This window comes from Sapajus apella, unplaced genomic scaffold (genome assembly GCF_009761245.1).
Source record: "Sapajus apella isolate SASKATOON/1434 unplaced genomic scaffold, GSC_monkey_1.0 scaffold62, whole genome shotgun sequence".
Lineage (NCBI taxonomy): Eukaryota > Metazoa > Chordata > Mammalia > Primates > Cebidae > Sapajus > Sapajus apella.
The window spans coordinates 15,770,375-15,790,081 of record NW_022437002.1 but is presented as its reverse complement, the minus strand read 5'-3'; the positions used below and the strand labels follow the sequence as shown (position 1 = coordinate 15,790,081).

Here is a 19,707-nt window from a genome sequence, read left to right as displayed (position 1 = left end):
GGCAATTCTCCTGCCTCAGCCTCCTAAGTAGCTGGGATTACAGGCACGTGCCGCCATGCCCAGCTAATTTTTTGTAGTTTTAGTAGAGACGGGATTTCACCATGTTGACCAGGATGGTCTCGATCTCTTGACCTCGTGATCCACCCGCCTCGGCCTCCCAAAGTGCGTTTTAAAGGTTTTAATTTGCATTCCCTGATGTCTAATGATGCTGAATCTTTTGAGGTGTGTCTTAATCCACTCTGTGTGCTATAACAAAATACCTGAGACTGGGTAACTTATTTTAAAAAAAGAAATTTATTTTTTCACAGTTCTGGAGGTTCTGAATTCAAACATCAAAGCATTAGCACATTTGGTGTCTGGGAAAGCCCCAGTATCCTCTTCCAAGAGGGCACCTTCAACACTGCATCCACGGGAGAGGAGAGACAGTGTGTCCTCACATGGCAGAAGGCAGAAGGGGCAAAAAGGGACCAAATTCTCTCTATCATGCCTTTTTATAATGGCATTCATCCATTTATGAGGGCAGAACACTCATGACCCAATCACTTCCCCAATGACCCCATCTCCCAACACTGTAACACTGGGGATTGAGTTTCTAACACATGAATTTTTGGAAGGGACAAGAATATTCAAACCATAGCAAGGTTCTTATTGGTCATTGTTCTTGTTGTTTTAAGATGAGGTGTCACTCTGTTGTCCAGGCTGGTCTTGAACTCCTGGACTCAAGTGATTCTCCCATCTTGGTCTCCCAAAAGTGCTTTGTCAACTTCTTAACTAGGTTGTTGCCTTCTTATACAGTTTTAAGAGTTCCTTATATCTTCTGGATCCAAGTCCTTTGCCCAATGTATCTTGCTAATATCCTTCCCAGTGTGTGGCTTGCTTTTTATTTTCTTGACGGAACAATTTGAAGAGCAGAAAGAATCTCAATGGATACAATTGATAAGTATTTCTCTTATGGTTAATGTTTTTTGTGCTACCCCAACAGCATGAAGATTTTCTCCTTTTCAATAAATTTTATGCTTAGGTATCTGATCCACTTAAAATTGATTTTTGTATATGGTGTGAGGTGGGAATTGTGGCTCCTTATTTTTCTATATAGATATCTAGTTATTTCAGCCTATGTTGAAAAGACTCCCTATCGCACTGAATTATGTTATTACTTTTATCAAAATTCAATTGACTACATATGCATGGTCTATTTCTGGACTCTATTCTGTCTACTGACCTTTCACCAATACTGTATTGTCCTGATTACCATAGTAAGACTTGAAGTGAGGTAATGTAATCCCTCTTACTTCCATTTTCCGAAATTATTTTGGCTAGTATAGATCCTTTATATTTTCATATAAATTTCAGAATCAGCCATTGATTTCTTTTTTTAAAAAAAGCCTGCTGAAATTTTAATTAGGATTGCATTGAATCTATAGATCAGTCTTGAAGAAATGAGGACCTTCACTTGAGGCCAGCAGTTCAAGGCCAGCCTGGGCAACAATTCAAAACCTTGTCTATAAAAATAAAACATAGGCCAGGAGCAGTGACTCATGCCTGTAATCCCAGCACTTTGGGAGGCCGAGGTGGGCGGATCACAAGGTCAGGAGTTTGAGACCAGCCTGCCCAACATAGTGAAACCTTGTCTCTACTAAAAATACAAAAATGAGCCAGGTGTGGTGGTCCACACCTGTAATCCCAACTACTTGGGAGGCTGAGGCAGGAGAATTGCTTGAACCTGGGAGGCAGAGATTACAGTAAGCCAAGATCACACCACTGCACTCCAGCTTGGGTAACAGAGCCAGATTCCATCTCAAAAATAAAATAAAATAAAAAACATAAAAATAAAAAATAGGTCTGGCAACGTGGCTCACACCTGTAATCTCAACACTTTGGGAAGCCAAGGTAGGAGGACTGTTTGACGACAGGGGTTCAAGACCAGCCTAGGCAACAATGTAAAACCCTGTCTTTATAAATTTTTTTTTTTTTTTTTTTGAGATGGAGTTCCACTCTTATTGCCCAGGCTGGAATACAATGGCACAATCTTGGCTCACCGCAACCTCCGCCTCCCGAGTTCAATCGATTCTCCTGCCTCAGCCTCCTAAGTAGCTGGGATTATAGGCATGCACCATCACACCTAGCTAATTTTGTATTTTTAGCAGAGACGGGTTTTCTTCCTGAACTCCCAACCTCAGGTGATCTGCCTCAGCCTCGAGAAGCACCTGGATTACAGGGGTGGGCCACCGTGCCCAGCCATAAATTTTTTTTAAAAAAATCAGCTGCGGCTGAGTGAGGTGGCTCATGCCTGTAATTTCAGCACTTTGGGAAACCAAGGCGGGCGGATCACGAGTTCATGAGATTGAGGCCATCCTGGCTAACACGGTAAAACCCCATCTCTACTAAAAATACAAAAACCAGCTGGGCATGGTGGCATGTGCCTGTAGTCCCAGTTACCTGGGAGGCTGAGGCAGGAGAATCGCTTGAACCCGGGAGGCGGAGGTTGCAGAGAGCCGAGATCACACCACTGCACTCCAGCCTGGGCAACCGACTAAGACTCCGTCTCAAAAAAATTAGCTGGCATGCCTGTAGTCGTAGATACCTAGGAGACTGAGGCAGGAAGATCGCTTGAGCCTGGGAGGTTGAGGCTGCACTGAGCTGTGATCCGGCCACTGCACTCCAGCCTGGATGACTGAGCCAGACCCTGTCTCAAAAAAAAAAAAAAAAAAAAACAGACACCAAGAAAGTGGGGGGGTGTCTTAATAATATTAAGTCTCCTAATACATAGGCAATCATAAATCTCTCCTTATTTAGCTGTCTTTATTTAATCTCTTATTTAGATCTTTAATTCCTCTCAGCGGCATTTTTATAGTTTCCAGTGTAGAGGTCCTGCATGTGTTTAGATTTATTTGTAAGTATCTTATTTTTTGATGCTATTGCAAATAATTGTTTAATCTTATTTTCTATTTGTGTGCTTCTTGTATACAGTAACACAATTGAGTTTTATATATTGTATAATATTATTATATAGCAAGAAATATATATTTGGTTTCTGTTCCCAGTTCCTAAGACAGGACTCCAAGAGCATTTTTTGTTCTAATGAGGTGACTCTTGGTGGCTTCCTGGACAGCCTCTCATGATGAGGGCTGGTTACCAGGGGAATGAACAAAGTGTTTGGAAGGCTGAAAGTTGAGTTTATCACCAATGGCCAATGATTTAGTCAATCATGCATACTAACGAGCTTTCCATAAAAATCCCTGAGCTATGGGGGTCTGGAGAGTTTCCAGATTGCTGAATACATGGAGGTGCTGGAGAATGGCACACCTGGAAACAGCATAGAAGCCCCGGGCCCGTTTCCCAATCCTTCACCCAAAGTATCTCTTGCCTCTGGCTGGTTGGTTGGTTTGAGACGGAGTATCACTCTGTTGCCCAGGCTGGAGTGCAGTGGCGCAATCTCGGCTTGCTACAACCTCCACCTCCGGGTTCAAGCAATTCCCCTGTCTCAGCCTCCTGAGTAACTGGGACTACAGGCAGCCACCACCACGACCAGCTAATTTTTGTATTTCTAGTAGAGATGAGGTTTCACTGTATTGGTCAGGCTGGTTTCAAATTTCTAATCTCAGGTGATATACCTGCCTCGGCCTCCCAAAGTGCTGGGATTACAGGCGTGAGCCATGCCCCTGGCTGTTTATCTGTATAATTTGAATATTCCTTATAACAAACCAGTAGACGGGAATGTTTTCCCGAGTTCTGGGAGCCATTCTAGCAAATTAATCAAACACAAGGAAGGGGTATTGGGAGCCCCAATTTGTAGCCGGCTGGCCAGAAGTACAGGTCTATGTAATCACATTAACAGAACCACAGAAAAAACATTCGACAAAATTTAAAACCCACTCCTATAAAAACTTTCAGCAAACTAGGAAAAGAAGAAATTTTCCTCAAACTGATAAATGCTATCTGAAAAGTTTTACAACTAGCACCACATGTAATGAAGAAGGACTTACACTGCACCCAGGTAGATAATGCCAGAGTTTTATTTTGTTTCGTTTTGTTTTTCTGTGACAGAGTCTCACTCTGTCACCCAGGCTGGAGTGCAATGGCATGATCCCAGCTCACCGCAACTTCTGCCTCCTGGGGTTCAAGCGATTCTCCTGCCTCAGCCTCCCCAGTAGCTGGGACTATAGGCGTGTGCCACCACAGTCAGGACGTGGCAGAGCCAAACTGCAGTTTTCTAACTGAGAATGTATTGTTGCTCTGCAAGAATGGAGTTCTGGAATACAGTTCCTTTGCTGTAGACACCTGTCTGCTGCTGGAACATGGCAGTGGTACTTTCATCCTCCACTTCCAGGTGTGCAGGTGTGCCTGTTTCATGGATTGGCCGCTTGTCACATGGGAATCTGATCTGCCTCACTGACAGACCCTCTCATTCACAATAGGCTTTCGTTAGTTTACTAAGTGGTGTATGCCTCTTAATCTCAAACTGCACCACAGAAGTATGCTGCCCCACCACCTTCAAATTAATATAATCATTGTTCTTAGTGCTGACACCTCCCTTGGCATTTCATGGGCCACAGGGACTGGCAGAGATCTCCTCAGTTACTGCTTCACTCAAGAGGCACCAGGTCCGCACCGAATGAGCTCATCAGCAGCACCAGCAGCAGCATCTCCTCGTTTTTAGCTTTCAGAAGTTTATGATGTACCTAGATTTTTTTCCCCTAATATTTATCTTTCTTGGGGTTGGCTAAGCTTTTTGGATCTGTAAGTCAACGTTTTTAATCAAATTTAGAAAGTTTTCAGCCATTTATTTTTCCTTCACATGAGTAGGTATGGGGAATTAATTTTCAAAAAAATAAGAAAGTAATTTTTTCCTGCCCAATTCTCATATATATTAGACTATTTGATATTGTTTCACAGGTCTCTGAGGCTTTGTTCATTTTTCTTCAATATTTTTTCTTTCTGTGGTTCAGACTGGAATAATTTCCATTGTGTTCTCTTCAAGCTCACTGCTTCTTCCATTATATCCAATCTGCTGTTAAGTGACCATTTCAGTTACTGTACTTTTCAGGTCTAGAATTTGCATTTGGTTCTTTCTTATAGATTCCATCTCTCTGCTGAGACTACTCATTGTTCACTACTATATTTTCCTTTAATTCTTTAAATATATTCATAATACCTTGTCTGCTAAGTGAAACACTGAGGCCATATTACCCATAATTTTTCTTCTTGAATATGGATATTCTCCTATTTCTTTATATGTCTCAGTAACTTTTTTTGAACGTTAGCCACTGTGGATATTACACATATAATGAATACCATTATCTTCCTACGAAGGGTGTCAGCTTGTATTTTAGTAGATAGTTCAGTGACTTCCTGATCACCCTGAACTTGTGTAGTCTTGTATGCATCATTACTGCGACTTTGAGGAAAGCCCCTGGCATTTTTGGCCTCTCTAACTTGCTGGGGGTTGGCTTTAGGCCTTGTTTGGGTGGGTCTACAGTAGATCTTACTCTTGGGTAAGATCTTTGTTCATAAGGCATGGCCTTTCTGGTGTCTCAGCTGGATGCCGGGGCGTTAACAAAGTATTAATGAGATCTTTCTACTGACAGGGCTGGACCATCAACGTTCCTGGCATTGCTTTCACCCCAACAGGACTTGACCTCTAGTATCTCTTTTCTATTCATCCTGTACCAGCTGCTCTCTATGTGGTAAGCCTCAGGTGGCTTCACCCCATGTATAAATAATAGGCCAGTCCTTAGCTTCAGCCTCACAGGAATGCCTCCATGGATTTCTGACACCCTCTTGCTGAACAATTCCCTACCCTATGATGGTCCACCCCACAGATTCCAACTGTTTCAGCTGCCCAAACTCTGACCTCTGCCTCTTCAGAAGCTCAGGGGAAATCATCACAGCCTGTTTAGACTCCACTTACGGTACAGGGTTGGCAAACTGTCCTCAGAAAATGGAGCAAATGTGGAGCTCACCTCAAGTTTTCCTTCTCTTAGGAACTGAAATTTACTCTGCCTATTGTCTACAGGCTGACATAATTGCTTAATTTCTTTTGTCTAGTGTTATAGCTTTCTATAGAGAGAAGGCTAGTTCTGATACCACTTACTTCCTTACCATCGGAAGCAGAGTACCTGCCTAAGCCACAGGCCGGAAACGTGGCTGGGAATGCCAGCCTCCGCTTCATTTTTAAGATAGAAAACTAAGAGTTAATACAATATCCTATGTCTATTATACTCACTTCAACATGTTCTCCTAATATCAGATCCAACTTTCGCTTATGTGCCAGAGTATTCTCCAAAGTAATCAGATCAACAATGTATACTTTATAATCTGAATGCATATTTTGTAATTTATCTAGTTAAAATCTTTTTTTTCTTTCTTTTTTTTTTTTTCTTTTTTGAGATCTTACTCTGTCACCCAGGCTGGAGTGCGGTGGCGTGATCTCAACTCACTGCAGCCTCCACCTCCCAGGTTCTAGCAATTCTACTGCCTCAGCCTCTGGAGTAGCTGGAACTACAGGAGCACACCACCATGCCCAGCTAATTTTTTTATTTTCTGTACAGACAGGGTTTCACCATATTGGCCAGGATGGTCTAGATCTCCTGACCTCATGATCTGCCCACCTCGGCCTCCCAAAGTGCTGGGATTACAGGCGTGAGCCACCACGCCCGGCCATAATCTTTTATAAATATGGGGAAGAACACAAAGGGCACTGTAAGAATTGATTAACACAGTAGCATGAATTAAAAAAAAAAAATTCAGACAGGGTCACACAGGCTGGAGTACAGTGGCATAACCACAGCTCACTGTAGCCTTTACCTCCTAGGCTCAAACGATCCTTCCACCTTAGCCTCTCAAGTATCTGGGACCATAGGCATGTACCACCACACTCAGCTAATTTTTAAGTTTTCTTGTGGAGACAGGGTTTCCCTATGTTGCCCAGGCTGGTCTTGAACTCCTGGGCTCAAGCAATTCTCCTACTTCAGCCTCTAAAAGTGCTGAGATTACAGGCATGAGCCACCTCACTTAGTCATGAATTTTTAAAGGTCTCACAATGGAAGCTAATCCTATAAAAGATCTACTTTATTAATTAGAAATGAATATCCTTCCTTCACCTTCCTCCCTCTCTCCCCCCTCCCTCTCTCCCCTTCTCTCTCTCTCTCTCTCTCTCTCTCTCTTGAGACAGGGTCTTACACTGTTGCCCGGGCTGGAGTACAGTGGCATGATCATAGCTCATCGCAACCTCGAAATCCTAGGCCTAACTGATCCTCTTCCTCAGCCTCCTGAGTAGCTAGACTACATGCCATACAGGTGTGCACCACCATGTTTGGATAATTTTTTAAAAAATTTTTGTAGAGACAAGGCCTTACGATGTTACCCAGGCTTGTCTTGAACTCCTGGCCTCAAGTAATTCCCCCAGCCTCAAGCAACCCTCCCTCCTCAGTCTTTCAAAGTGCTAGGATTCCAGATGTGAACCACCATACCCAGCAGAAATATGTAAAATTTTCAATTAATAAAATTATGCAAGGCTTCCAGGAAATGGACCACTATGAAATAAACGAGGGCTATTGCAAAGAGGCAACTACCCAACTCCTATATAGGCACTGTCCTAAATAAAGCAACAGAGCAAAGAGAAATAAGTCTTTTATCTTCATTTTGGAGCTGAAGAAACAAGCACACCCAACTCTTTCTAACTCCAGAGACTGGTGATTTGTTCATTAATTAAAATATGTATTAAAAATATATGTATCTATGTAGGTATATACATATTTTTATCATACTACATGTATAATAATTCTACAGTACTTTTAAAAACAGGTTGATAACTAGACTAATCTCATACTTGAAGCTTTTTACATTAGGCATTTGACCTAAGTCTTGGCAACCTGATCAAGCCTAGGTCGCATGTGTCTCTAAGCTGCCAAAGACAAAGCAGTTTGTAGCCCTCTACAATACATCTTGGAATTAATGAAAACATAAATTTTCTATCTGGAAGGAATTCTATGCTCCAACACAACATTTCACAAAGCTTGCTCTTTTAGAACTCAATATATTATAATAATTGTTTTATTTTGTTCTCACATTATAGGCTAAGAGCATGAAGGCCTATGTTCATCTTATAGCCAGTTTATCCGGAACAGTACATAGACCATAATAAGAACATACTGCTTACTGAATGAATAATTTAATAACAATAGTAAACTCTAGCCTCAGGCCAGGTACAGTGGCTCATGCCTGTAATCCTAGAGCACTTTGGGAGGCTGAGGTGGGAAGATCACTTGAGCTCAGGAGATTGAGACCAACCTGGGCAACATGAAGAAACCCCATCTCTAAAATTTTTGAAAAATTAGCTGGACATGGTGGTGCACACCTGTAGTCCCAGCTACTTGGGAGGCTGAAGTGGAAGGATAGCATAATCCCAGGAGGTTGAAGCTGCAGTGAGCTGAGGTCACACCACTGAACTCCAGCCTGGGCGACCGAGTGAGACCCTGTGTCAAAAAAAAAGAACAACTCTAGCCTCTTCCTCCTACCATGAAGAAATTCCAATAGGTAGTCTGAGTAACTTATTCATATTATAATAATTATGAAAAAGTAATGCTAAAGACATTTATTCTTCTAACTTGGGAATGTCCTCAACCTCCTCAGACGAAAGGCATACAAACTCTTGAATACATAGCCTCTCTGAAGACTCAGTTTCTGTATCTGTAAAATTAGGATAATAAATAACCAATAAAAACTATGAGGATCAAATGAAATTCTGAATATAAAGACCCTGCTATAGTGTGGACATACAGTCGATATTCAATAAATTACCATTTCATCTTATCACCGTCAGTATTATTAAACCATAGCTTAAATTTCACAACATAACATTCATCTGGGTTGTGATGCTCCTTCAGCACCACTGCACTCTGGCCTGGGCAACAGAGTGAGACCTTGTTTCCAAAAAAAAATAGAGGACCTGTCTGACTCGGTAAACCACGCAGGGTGGGTCCTATTACTCTGTTCTCTGATATTACAGCACAGAAAATAATACGCTATGGTGACATAGTCTAAACAACCTATTCAAAGTCAAACCTCTAAAAGGCCTGGGAGTCAGAATAACAGAAAAGCTGTAGGCCGGGCATGGTGGCTCACGCCTGTAATCCCAGCACTTTGGGAGGCCAAGGTGGGTGGATCATGAGGTCAAGAGATCCAGACCATCCTGGCCAACATGGTGAAACCCTGTCTGTACTAAAAATACAACAAAAAATAGCCAGGCATGGTGGTACGTGCCTGTAGTCCCAGCTACTCGGGAGGCTGAGGCAGGAGAATTGCTTGAAACCGGAAAATGGAAGTTGCAGTGAGCTGGGATCATGCCATTGCACTCCAGCCTGGCAATAGAGAGAGACACTGTCTCAAAAAATAAAATAAAATAAAAAGAAAAGCCGTAAATACTGGTTAGTCAGCTAACAATTAATGGAAAGGACAGCAGATAACTTCTGAAGCCTAGAGCCCAAGTGAATAGCACCTTGTCACCTCCCTGTCTTCCGATAACTTTCTCTTTCCCTCCTTTTCCTTTCACATCCCCTTCCTGACACTCTCTACTACTTCTCTGAGCCCCTTTCCTCTCTCTCTTTTTACCAGGTAGAATACTAAATTAAGTATTGCCTTCACTATTTATTATATTTTCCAGTAAAATAAATATAGGTTTTAAAGATGGGAAATCAGAATTGAATTCCAGTTCCAATAATATAACCTTGGTAAATTAAAGTGTTTCAGTTTGCTCAACTGGAAAATGGGGATAATAATGGCATCTTCACAAAACTGTAGTAAGAATTACAGTAAATGAAATTATATTTGTAAATTGTCTAGCCTAATGCCTGACACACGATGAGTTCCATAAAGTTAATTCCCTTCCCTGCTGATCTAGGAAAATCTTATCTGATCCTTGGTTATGTCTTCTATAGGTCAGTAGCTCTTAGCAGAAAAGAAGACCCCTGTTCTTCACACACATTTCCATCTATATTTTTGATACAGATGGATCTACCACTACCAATACAGACAGTGAATGCCTGTAAGGACAGAATTCTGCACTTGACTGATGTAAACACTCCTTATCCTGGGTAGTCTCCTAGATTTTAAAAATAAGTCAGTACAGATAAATTTAAGTAAATTTTCGAAACACACAAGTAATTAGTGATAATTATAAGCTAAGCATTTAAAAGGCACATAAACATTCTACATAAAACAATAAATTAAGGATATACCATCACATTTTAAAAACTGACTTGAAACTGTCTCAGTAGTTTGAGCCATGGGAGAAATAAATGAGCTACTTCATTGTAACAGTTCCCATGTTAGGGTCTTAGAACAACAGCAGGCCAATTGCCAGCTGCTTCTTCCAACTCACTGCAGCTCACTTTAACCTCGTACCTAGAGACTGATTCTCTTCTCAGGTGAGTTCTACACTATTATCTGGTAGATACTGGTAAAAATAAAACTACTTTAAGAAAAACACATCACTGAAGTTCAAAGCAGGCCACTCTGTTCTGATTTTACATTATTTCCCACACCAAGATCAGATAACAATCAGGCAAAACAACCAAAAAGAGAACCACTATGGTCATTGTGTGATATTTTAAGCTACAGCCAAGAAAAGAATGTGCAAAGGCTGTTGCCGATCAACATAAGCCCTTCAACTGCAAGCCTAGAAGCAAAACACAGGCCACGTCAGGTAAACAGAAACCAAATCAGTGAGATTCAGGCGAGGTGGAAGACACGATATAACACATGAGACCAAGTGCACAAAGAGAAGAAAAAAATGAGGAGTTACTGGGTAGGGAAAATAAGCCATTATTGTAGTCAGGTGCAAGTTCAATAGCAGCAAGGGCTACAAAGATTCAGTAGACACAAGGTTTCTATAGGGAAGACAAAACAGAGACAATATTATGTTGAAAATTCAAGGAAAAGGTAAAGACAAATGTTTTAAGAGCAGATGGAAACTAACTTCAGTACTAATCCCTAAGGCAATATATGCCAAAATAGAGTGACAATATGCTACAGAAATTAGAAAGAACAAAAGCATTCAAGGACTAGAAGTATGAATACAGTTTGGGTTTTTATTGAAGAATAGCACATTCTCACCAAGTCTGTAAAAGGAACTGAGATTTGCTATGGCATGCAGTTTTTTAAAAAACAGTTAAAAAGGCAGGCAATTTCTAAGCCTAAGTCCCAGAAACGTTCAGTTTACTCTCTTTGCCCATCTCTGAAGAATATGAGCGCACTGCAGCCACATGAAAAACCAGTAACTGACCTGCAACAGGCTTGTCCTGGGGTGAGCTAGAGTGACTATACTTACTGGAGTCCTCCTCCCACTGGAGTAGGTGTAGCTTCCACGCAGAATAATACAAAAATCCCAGTACCAGAAAGAGGCAAAGGGCTAGCAGCAGATTGCGCACAAATACCAAGAGTCCCATCTTCACATGATTTACGATTTCCTACATGACCTAAAAGAGAAAAAGTTTAGTTCTTAAAAGACAAAGCACTCATCTTATTGATATACTCTCTCTTAAAGTATCTATACAGAGAATTTCCAAATGAAGAACAACTTAGAGTTATCAATTTTATATCATGACATCTTCCAATCTGCTCATCCCCATCTCAAGAAACAGCTTCATCATCAGCCACTGCCAAGCCAGAAAGCAGCTGTCACCCTTGCTTCCCCACCCCAACCACCGACCTCCAGTCTCTGACTAGTTATGGCAATTCTAGCCTCCCAGATAAGCCTCAAATCATAACCCCTTCCCATGATCACTACCCTAGTTTGTGCTATCCCAGCATTCCCACAAACACGTTTCCCTGCCTCCAAATTTACAGTCTCTAAATCCATTTCCACATGTCACAAGAAGTCTTTTAATAACACAAAATCTGACAATATCCTTGCTTAAACCCTTTGCATTATTTTCTACTGCTGCTGTGGCAAAGTGTCACAAACTCAGCAGATTAAAACAACACAAAATTATCTCAGAGTTCTGAAGGCCAAAATCTGGGTATGGTGAGGCTCAGCTCGGTCCTTTGCTTAGAGTCTCACAAGACCAAAACCAAGGTGTTGGTAGGGCTCTGTTCCTGTCTGGAGGTCCTGGAGAATCCACTTCCAAGCTCACTCAGGCTGTTGGCTGAATTCAGTTAGTGCAGCTGTAGGGCCAAGGCCCCCGTTTCCTCATGGGTTATCCACCAGGGGCCAGCCTTCACTCTCGCAGTCCTTTCCACGCTTTCCATGGAGTCCCCTTCAGCCCCTCTCACTCTTTGAATCTCTCCAAATTCCCCCTCCACATCTTCCTTCTCTTCCAGCTGGAGAAACTCCTTTGCTTTTTGGGGCCCATGTGACTATATAGGGCCCACCTTAATAATCCAGGATAACCTCCCTATTTGAAGGCCCATAACCTTCATTTTATCTGTGAAGTCCTTTGTGCCATGTTGAGTAACAAATTCATAAGTTCCAGGGATTAGGGTGTGGATATTTTTGAAGGGCCATTCTGCCTAACACATCTTTCATTCAATTCTCAACTCCTCTGAATAAAGTAATTAGAAACTTCTGACCGAGCCTCAATTTACTCTCCAATCCACCTCTTGCTTCTCTCAACCTAATTTGTGCCCTATGCTCTAGTCACTGTACTTTCTATTGACTGAACGTTGCCTTATTGTTTCTATCCTCAAGGCCTGTCTGGAATTCACCTACCCTGCTGTTGTACCTACTGTACATCCTTTGATGTAAAAGGATGTATAGCTGGTACACTTAAATATAAAATTCAACACTAGCCCAGAAGACTGTCCTGGGTCAGGTGCCCCACCAACCCCAATCAAATATCCCAACCACAAAATGACATAAGGGAAAAAAAACGGCCAGACACAGTGGCTCACGCCTGTAGTCCCAGCACTTTGGGAGGCCAAGGCAGGTGGACCAAGAGGTCAGGAGATCAAGACCATCCTGGCCAACATGGTGAAACCCCATCTCTACTAAAATCACAAAAATTAGCTGGAAGTGGTGGCGCATGCCTGTAGTCCCAGCTACTCGGGAGGCTGCGGCAGGAGAATCGCTTAAACCCGGGAGGCAGAGGTTGCAGTGAGCTGAGACTGCACCACTGCACTCCAACCTGGCAACGGAGCAAGATTCTGTCTCAAAAAAAAAAAAAAAATTATGTATACATATTAACAATGGTGTTATAAAACATTATAATTTACAGATAATATAATTGTCCACCTAGAAAAGCCAAGATAAGACACTAAAAAATCATTAGAATGGAAGTTCAATAAAGTAGGTGATTATAAGATTAATTTACAAAAATCAACACATTCTTAAAAATCATACGAGCAATAACCAGTTAGAAAATGTAAGGTGGGCCAGGTACAGTGGCTCACACCTGTAATCCTAGAACTTTGGTAGGCTAAGGCAGGAGAATTGCTTGAGCCCTGGAGTTTGAGACCAGTCTAGGCAACATGGTGAGAACCTATCTCTCCAAAAAGAAAAATTAAAAAATTAGCCAGGCCTAGTAGTGTGCCCCTGTGGTCCCAGTTACTCAGGAGGCTGAGGCAGGAGGATTGCTTAAGTCCAGGAGGTCAAGGCTACAGTGAATTGTGAGCACACCACTGCACTCGAGCCTGGGTGACAGAGCAAGACTCTATCTCAAAAAAAAAAAGAAGAAGAAAGGAAAAAAGAGAGGGAAGGAGGGAGGGAGGGAGGAAGGAAGGAAGGAAGGAAACATAAAGTGAAAAAATTCCATTCATGATGGCAACAAAATCTATAAAATAACTAAAAATAAACTTAGCTAGAAATGGGCAAGACTTTCACTAAAGAACATAAAATATCTGAGTAAATAAAGGGACAAAAGAGGTTCTTAAGTGAGAAGATTCAATTGGAAATATGTCAGTTTTCCTGAAATGTGAGCTTTCTATCAATTCAGTTTCATTCCAGTCAAAAACTATGAATTTTCTGAACTTGAATCTAATGATAACCTGAAGAGTTCATGCCCAAGAAGAGCCAAGAAATTTCTTAAAATGAAAAATAATGGGATGAGAATCTGCCTTGCCAGATATCGAACCAACTCAGAGCTGTAATTACTAAGATAGATAGGTACTGGCACAAGAAAAAACAGATGGGTCAATGGAAGAGAACAGAGTCTAGAAATAGGTTCTTTCAAATAGAGAGATATATATACACACTTATATGAATGAGTTTACTTTCTACATATATATATAAATGTACTCAATTTAGTCTATGCTAAGCATGTAAATATAAAAACGGGAGAAAGGCCTGACAAGCTACACAGCTGTTAGCGTGCTTACCTCTAGGGAATAAGATGGGATGATGATAAGCAGATGGGACTCGGAGGACTTTTACTTTTCCCTTTGTGCACTTCTGAATTAAATTTATTTGTCACGGGCCCTACCATGGTGGCTCAGACCTGTAATCCCAATACTTTGAGAGGCCAAGGCTGGAGGACTGAGTGAGCCCAGGAGTTCGAGACCAACCTGGGCAAGATGATGCGATAAAACCCCATCTCTACAAAAAAGTAAAAATTAGCAGGACATGGTGACACATGCCTATAGCCCCAGCTACCTGGCAGGCTGAGGCAGGAAGATCACTTGAGCCCAGGAGTTCAAGGTTGCAGTGAGCTATGATCATGCTACTAGACGCCAGCCTGGGCAAAAAAAAGAGATGCTATCTCTTTTTAAAAAAAAAAAAAAAAAAGCCTATTTTTTATAAAGTCATAAGTATTGCCTCCATTAATTTTTTACTATTAAAAAAAATCAAACAACACACTATAGAAATGTAAGTTGGTAGACTCCTTTGGAAACAATTTAGAAGTATCTATTGAAATTTACGATGTTCATATACCTTAACCCAGTCTTTCTATTCCTATGACTTTTTTTCAAACAATACTCCAACAAATATTAAAAAGGACATATAAATGAATGTTCATTAGCAACTCTGAGTATAACAGCAAAATACTAGAAAACTAGAAACAGTTTAAATGCACAATAATAGGGAACCCAATAATTAAATTATGGTAAGTCTCCCTGGTCACATCAGTTGAGGTCTTAGCAGGAAACAGATGGCAGATGCAAAGGAGCAAACTGAAGGAAGTTTAATGACAGGATTTTTTTTTTATAGTTGTGTAAGCAGGGTTTAAAGAAACCAACAAGGGATTGAGAAGCATCCAGGGACTAGCAACAGCAGGAAGCTATTTCTACCCTTCAACCTGAAAGGGCAAGAGCTGGTTGGAGAAGAGAGGCCACCCTACAGCAGCAGTGATCACAGACAATGAGCACAGCTGCTACCAGCACTGTGGCAAGGAGCAAGGGGTAAGGGATAAAACACAGTCTGACCCCTCCCACCACTGGCCCTCAGATCTCCTGTCAGGGCCTTTTATCAGCTGATCCCAGCTAGAAGTCGGAAGGCAAGGAAGCCCAGATGATGCAGGTAACAGAGACCAGCAGCCAGTACACAGAAGAAAAGAAGGTGAATAAAGAATCTGTGAGGGCAGGAGAATAACAGTATAGAATATGATGTATCAGCTGGAAAGAATGAGGCATATCTGCATGTACTAACAGGGAAGTGTGTCTAGGACATATTGCTAAGTGAAAAAAAAATCTAGCTGTAGAATAGTATGTATGTATACAGCCCCATACTGGCAACAACAAACAAAAATGACAATAATATTTAAAAATTAAGATTAAGGACCAGGTGCCATGACTCATACCTGTAATCCCAGCACTTTGGGAGGCTAAGGCTGGTGGATCACTTGAGCCCAGGAATTCGAGCCCAGCCTGGGCAACACAGTAGGACCCTGTCTCTAAAAAAGATTTTTTTTAAATTAGTCAGGCACGGTGGTATGTGCCTGTAGCCCAAGTAATTGGGAGGCTAAGGCAGGAGGATTTCTTGAGCCCAGGAGGTTGAGGCTGCAGTGAGCCAAGGCTGCACCACTGTACTCCAGCCCAGGTGACAGAGTGAGACACCATCTCAAAGAAAAAAAAAAAATTAAGACTAAGTATCAACTACATACATAAAAGAATATGCACCAAACTACTGATGTTAATTATCTCTGAAAAGTGGGTTCAGATGGAATATTTTGACAAGGTGTTTATTTATCCATATATTTATTTTTAATTTTTGTATTTATAAAATTAAATATATAAAATTTTCAAAGTGAAATAGAAATCAGAGACATGATGGCTAGGCATGGTAATCCTAGAACTCTGAGAGGCCAGGAATTTGAGACTAGCCTGGGCAACATAGTAAAATCCTGTCCCCAGAAAAAATTTAAAAATCAGCCTGGCATGGTGGCATGGGCCTACAGTCCTAGCTACTTGGGAGGCTGAAGTAGTAGGATCGCTTGAACCCACAAGTTTGAGGTTCAGTGAGCTATGATCACACCACTGCACCCCAGCCTGGACAACAGAGCAAGACTCTGTCTCATAAAAAAAAAAAAAAAAAATCAGAAACTTGTATTTCTAAAAGCACAAAGAGCTATATATCTTGTCCAAACTTCCCACTGAAAACAACTAAAACTGTAAGTTGTAAGTAGCCTGCCCACAAAAGGCAAGTGAAGCGGTTCTTAGAAAGATTTTTCTTTTCGGCCGGGCGCGGTGGCTCAAGCCTGTAATCCCAGCACTTTGGGAGGCCGAGGCGGGTGGATCACGAGGTCAAGAGATCGAGACCATCCTGGTCAACGTGGTGAAACCCCGTCTCTACTAAAACTACAAAAAATTAGCTGGGCATGGTGGCACGTGCCTGTAATCCCAGCTACTCAGGAGGCTGAGGCAGGAGAATTGCCTGAACCCGGGAGGCGGAGGTTGCAGTGAGCCGAGATCGCGCCATTGCACTCCAGCCTGGGTAACAAGAGCGAAACTCAGTCTCAAAAAAAAAAAAAAAAAAAAAAAAAAAAAAAAAAGAAAGATTTTTCTTTTCTTTTAGAAGGGGGCAGAAGTGGCTGGCACCACCCGTTTCCTTCTTTCTGTGCTGAATGCAGATGTGATGCTGAATTGCCACAGCCATACACTGACCACAGCCCAAGGCTTTGGCAGACACACAACAGTCAGTGAGTCAACAGATGTACCCATTCTTTCAACAAATATGACAGTGAGAGAGCTGAAGTAATCACCTACGTATTTTATTTTATTATTTTCCATTAGGGAAAACAATCTCCAAATTCCAAGAGTAGAACAAACCACAAGGAAGAAACTAATTTCCGCAAAGTAGACAACATACAAAAGAGCAAAAAAGAGCTTAAAAGAAGCCAAAGCCTCCAAGACAAGGAGAACAATATCCCAAGATCCTGTGAGAGATGTAATTTCAAACTCACCGCTAGGACAAGAGTCTGACACAATCTACAAATGAGGCTGTGGGGTAAAAACAGGCTCCTTCATATCTTACTGGTGGCGGAAAAGATTTCAAAATATCTAACAAAATTATACAAGCTTTTCATATTTTTTTTTTTTTTGAGACAGAGTTTCACTCTTGTTACCCAGGCTGGAGTGCAATGGCGCGATCTCGGCTCACCGCAACCTCCGCCTCCTAGGCTCAGGCAATTCTCCTGCCTCAGCCTCCTGAGTAGCTGGGATTACAGGCATGCGCCACCACGCCCAGCTAATTTTTTGTAGTTTTAGTAGAGACGGGGTTTCACCATGTTGACCAGGATGGTCGCGATCTCTTGACCTCGTGATCCACCCGCCTCGGCCTCCCAAAGTGCTGGGATTACAGGCTTGAGCCACCGCGCCCGGCCTGCTTTTAACCTTTTAACCCAATAGTCTCACTTCTAGGAAACTATCCCAAAGCTACAATGACAAAAATACAAAACGTCTTATGTGCATGGCCACTTATGGTAGCACTATTTGTAATGTAACAGAATAAGACTCAATGTACTCCAAATGTCCTTCAACAGGGGTTGAATAAACCATGGTACATCCACAAAATAGGTATTATGCACCCATAAAAGGAAATGAGCTCCCTCTATCCCTTCCTTTCTAAATAATTTAATCTAAAAACCAATAGGCTTTAGGGAGAGTCACACATGCCTGGGGTAAAAGGGGAGTGAGGGGCATTAGTCCATGTGAGGGGTCAAGGGTGTGGGAACAGGTGATTTGGGATTGACCAGATAAGTAAATATATTGCAGCTAATGGGAACAAGATTTCCCAATGATGGTGAAGAAAGTTACAAATAAGGAAAGGGAAAACTAGAATCTATCTTTTGACTTGTATTGGAATTGGAGGTATTCACTAGAAAAAATGTTTTTGTTATTGTTTTTGAGACAGAGTTTTGCTCTTGTTGCCCAGACTGGAAATGTAGTGGCACGATCTCAGCTCATTGCAACCTCCACCTCCTGGGTTCAAGTGATTCTCCTGTCTCAGCTTCCTGAGTAGCTGGGATTACAGGTACATACCACTATGCCAGCTAATTTTTTGTATTTTTAGTAGGGACAGGGTTTGATCATGCTGTCCAGGTTGGTCTCGAACTCCTGACCTCAGGTGATCCATCCACCTTGGCCTCCCAAAGGGCCAAAAATGTTTTTGTTTTTTTGAGATGGAGTTTCGCTCTTGTTGCCCAGGCTGGAGTGCAATGGCTCAATCTCCGCTCACCACAACCTATGCCTCCCAGGTTTAAGTGATTCTCCTGCCTCAGCTTCCCCTGTAGCTGGAATTACAGACATGCGCCACCATGCCTGGCTAATTTTGTATTTTTAGTAGAAATGGGGTTTCTCCATGTTGGTCAGGCTGGTCTTGAACTCCCAACCGCAGGTGATCCACCTGCCCTGGCCTCCCAAAGTGCTGGGATTATAGGCATGAGCTACCATACCCGGCCTCAAAAATGTTTTTTAATATATAACAAGGCATAGCGGCTTACATCTGTAATCCACATAGCGGCTCACATCTGTAAAGCACTTTGGGAAGCCAAGACAGAAGGATCACTTGAGCCCAAGAGTTTGAGACTAGCCTAGGCAATATAGTCTCTATAAAAAAATTGTCTCTATAGCTGGGCATGGCAGCGAACACCTGTAATCCCAGCTACTTGGGAGGCTGAGGCAGGAGAATGGCTTGAACTGGGGAGGCAGAGGTTGCAGTGAGCCGAGATCATGCCACTGCACTCCAGCCTGGGTGACAGAGCAAGACTCCGTCTCAAAAAATAATAATTATTATTATATATGTGTGTGCATGTGCGTGTATATATATGTACATGTATGTGTGTATATGTATATATATATAAATATAAAAATATAGTGCAGATAGTGTGTGTACATTTGTGTGTATACACACACGTAATTTTTTTTTCGAAACTGAGACTCTCTCAAAAAAGAGAAAAAAAATTGTCTCTACAAAAATTTTAAAAATTAGCTGGGCACGGTGGCACATGCCTGTAGTCCCAGTTACTCAAGGGTCTGAGGTGGGGGGTGCTTGAGCCTAGGAAGTGAAGGCTGCAGTGAACTGAGATAATGCCACCGCACTCCAGCCTGGGCAACAAAGAGAGACCCTGTCTCAAAAATAATAATAATAATAGGGCCAGGCACAGTGGCTCATGCCTGTAATCCTAGCACTTTGGGAGGCTGAGGCAGGCGGATCACAAGGTCAAGAGATTGAGGCCATCCTGGCCAGCATGGTAAAACCCCCATCTCTACTAAAAATACAAAAACTAGCTGGGTGTGGTGGTGCGCGTCTGTAGTCCCAGGTACTTGGGAGGCTGA

General features: G+C 41.9%; 1 protein-coding gene across 17 annotated transcripts in view; it reads right to left on the bottom strand.

Annotated features, from left to right (window-relative positions):
• ST3GAL3 (ST3 beta-galactoside alpha-2,3-sialyltransferase 3) overlaps positions 1–19,707 on the bottom strand; it is a 230,102-nt gene that overhangs the window by 183,067 nt on the left and 27,328 nt on the right. For all 17 annotated transcript variants that reach the window (XR_004259500.1, XM_032247284.1, XM_032247282.1 and 14 more), the window contains one exon: positions 11,330–11,477. Coding sequence is in view for 16 of the 17 variants with exons in the window: in XM_032247284.1 (XP_032103175.1) it covers positions 11,330–11,447 (118 nt within the window). In the remaining variant the exon portion in view is untranslated. The remainder of the gene's footprint in view (positions 1–11,329; positions 11,478–19,707) is intronic.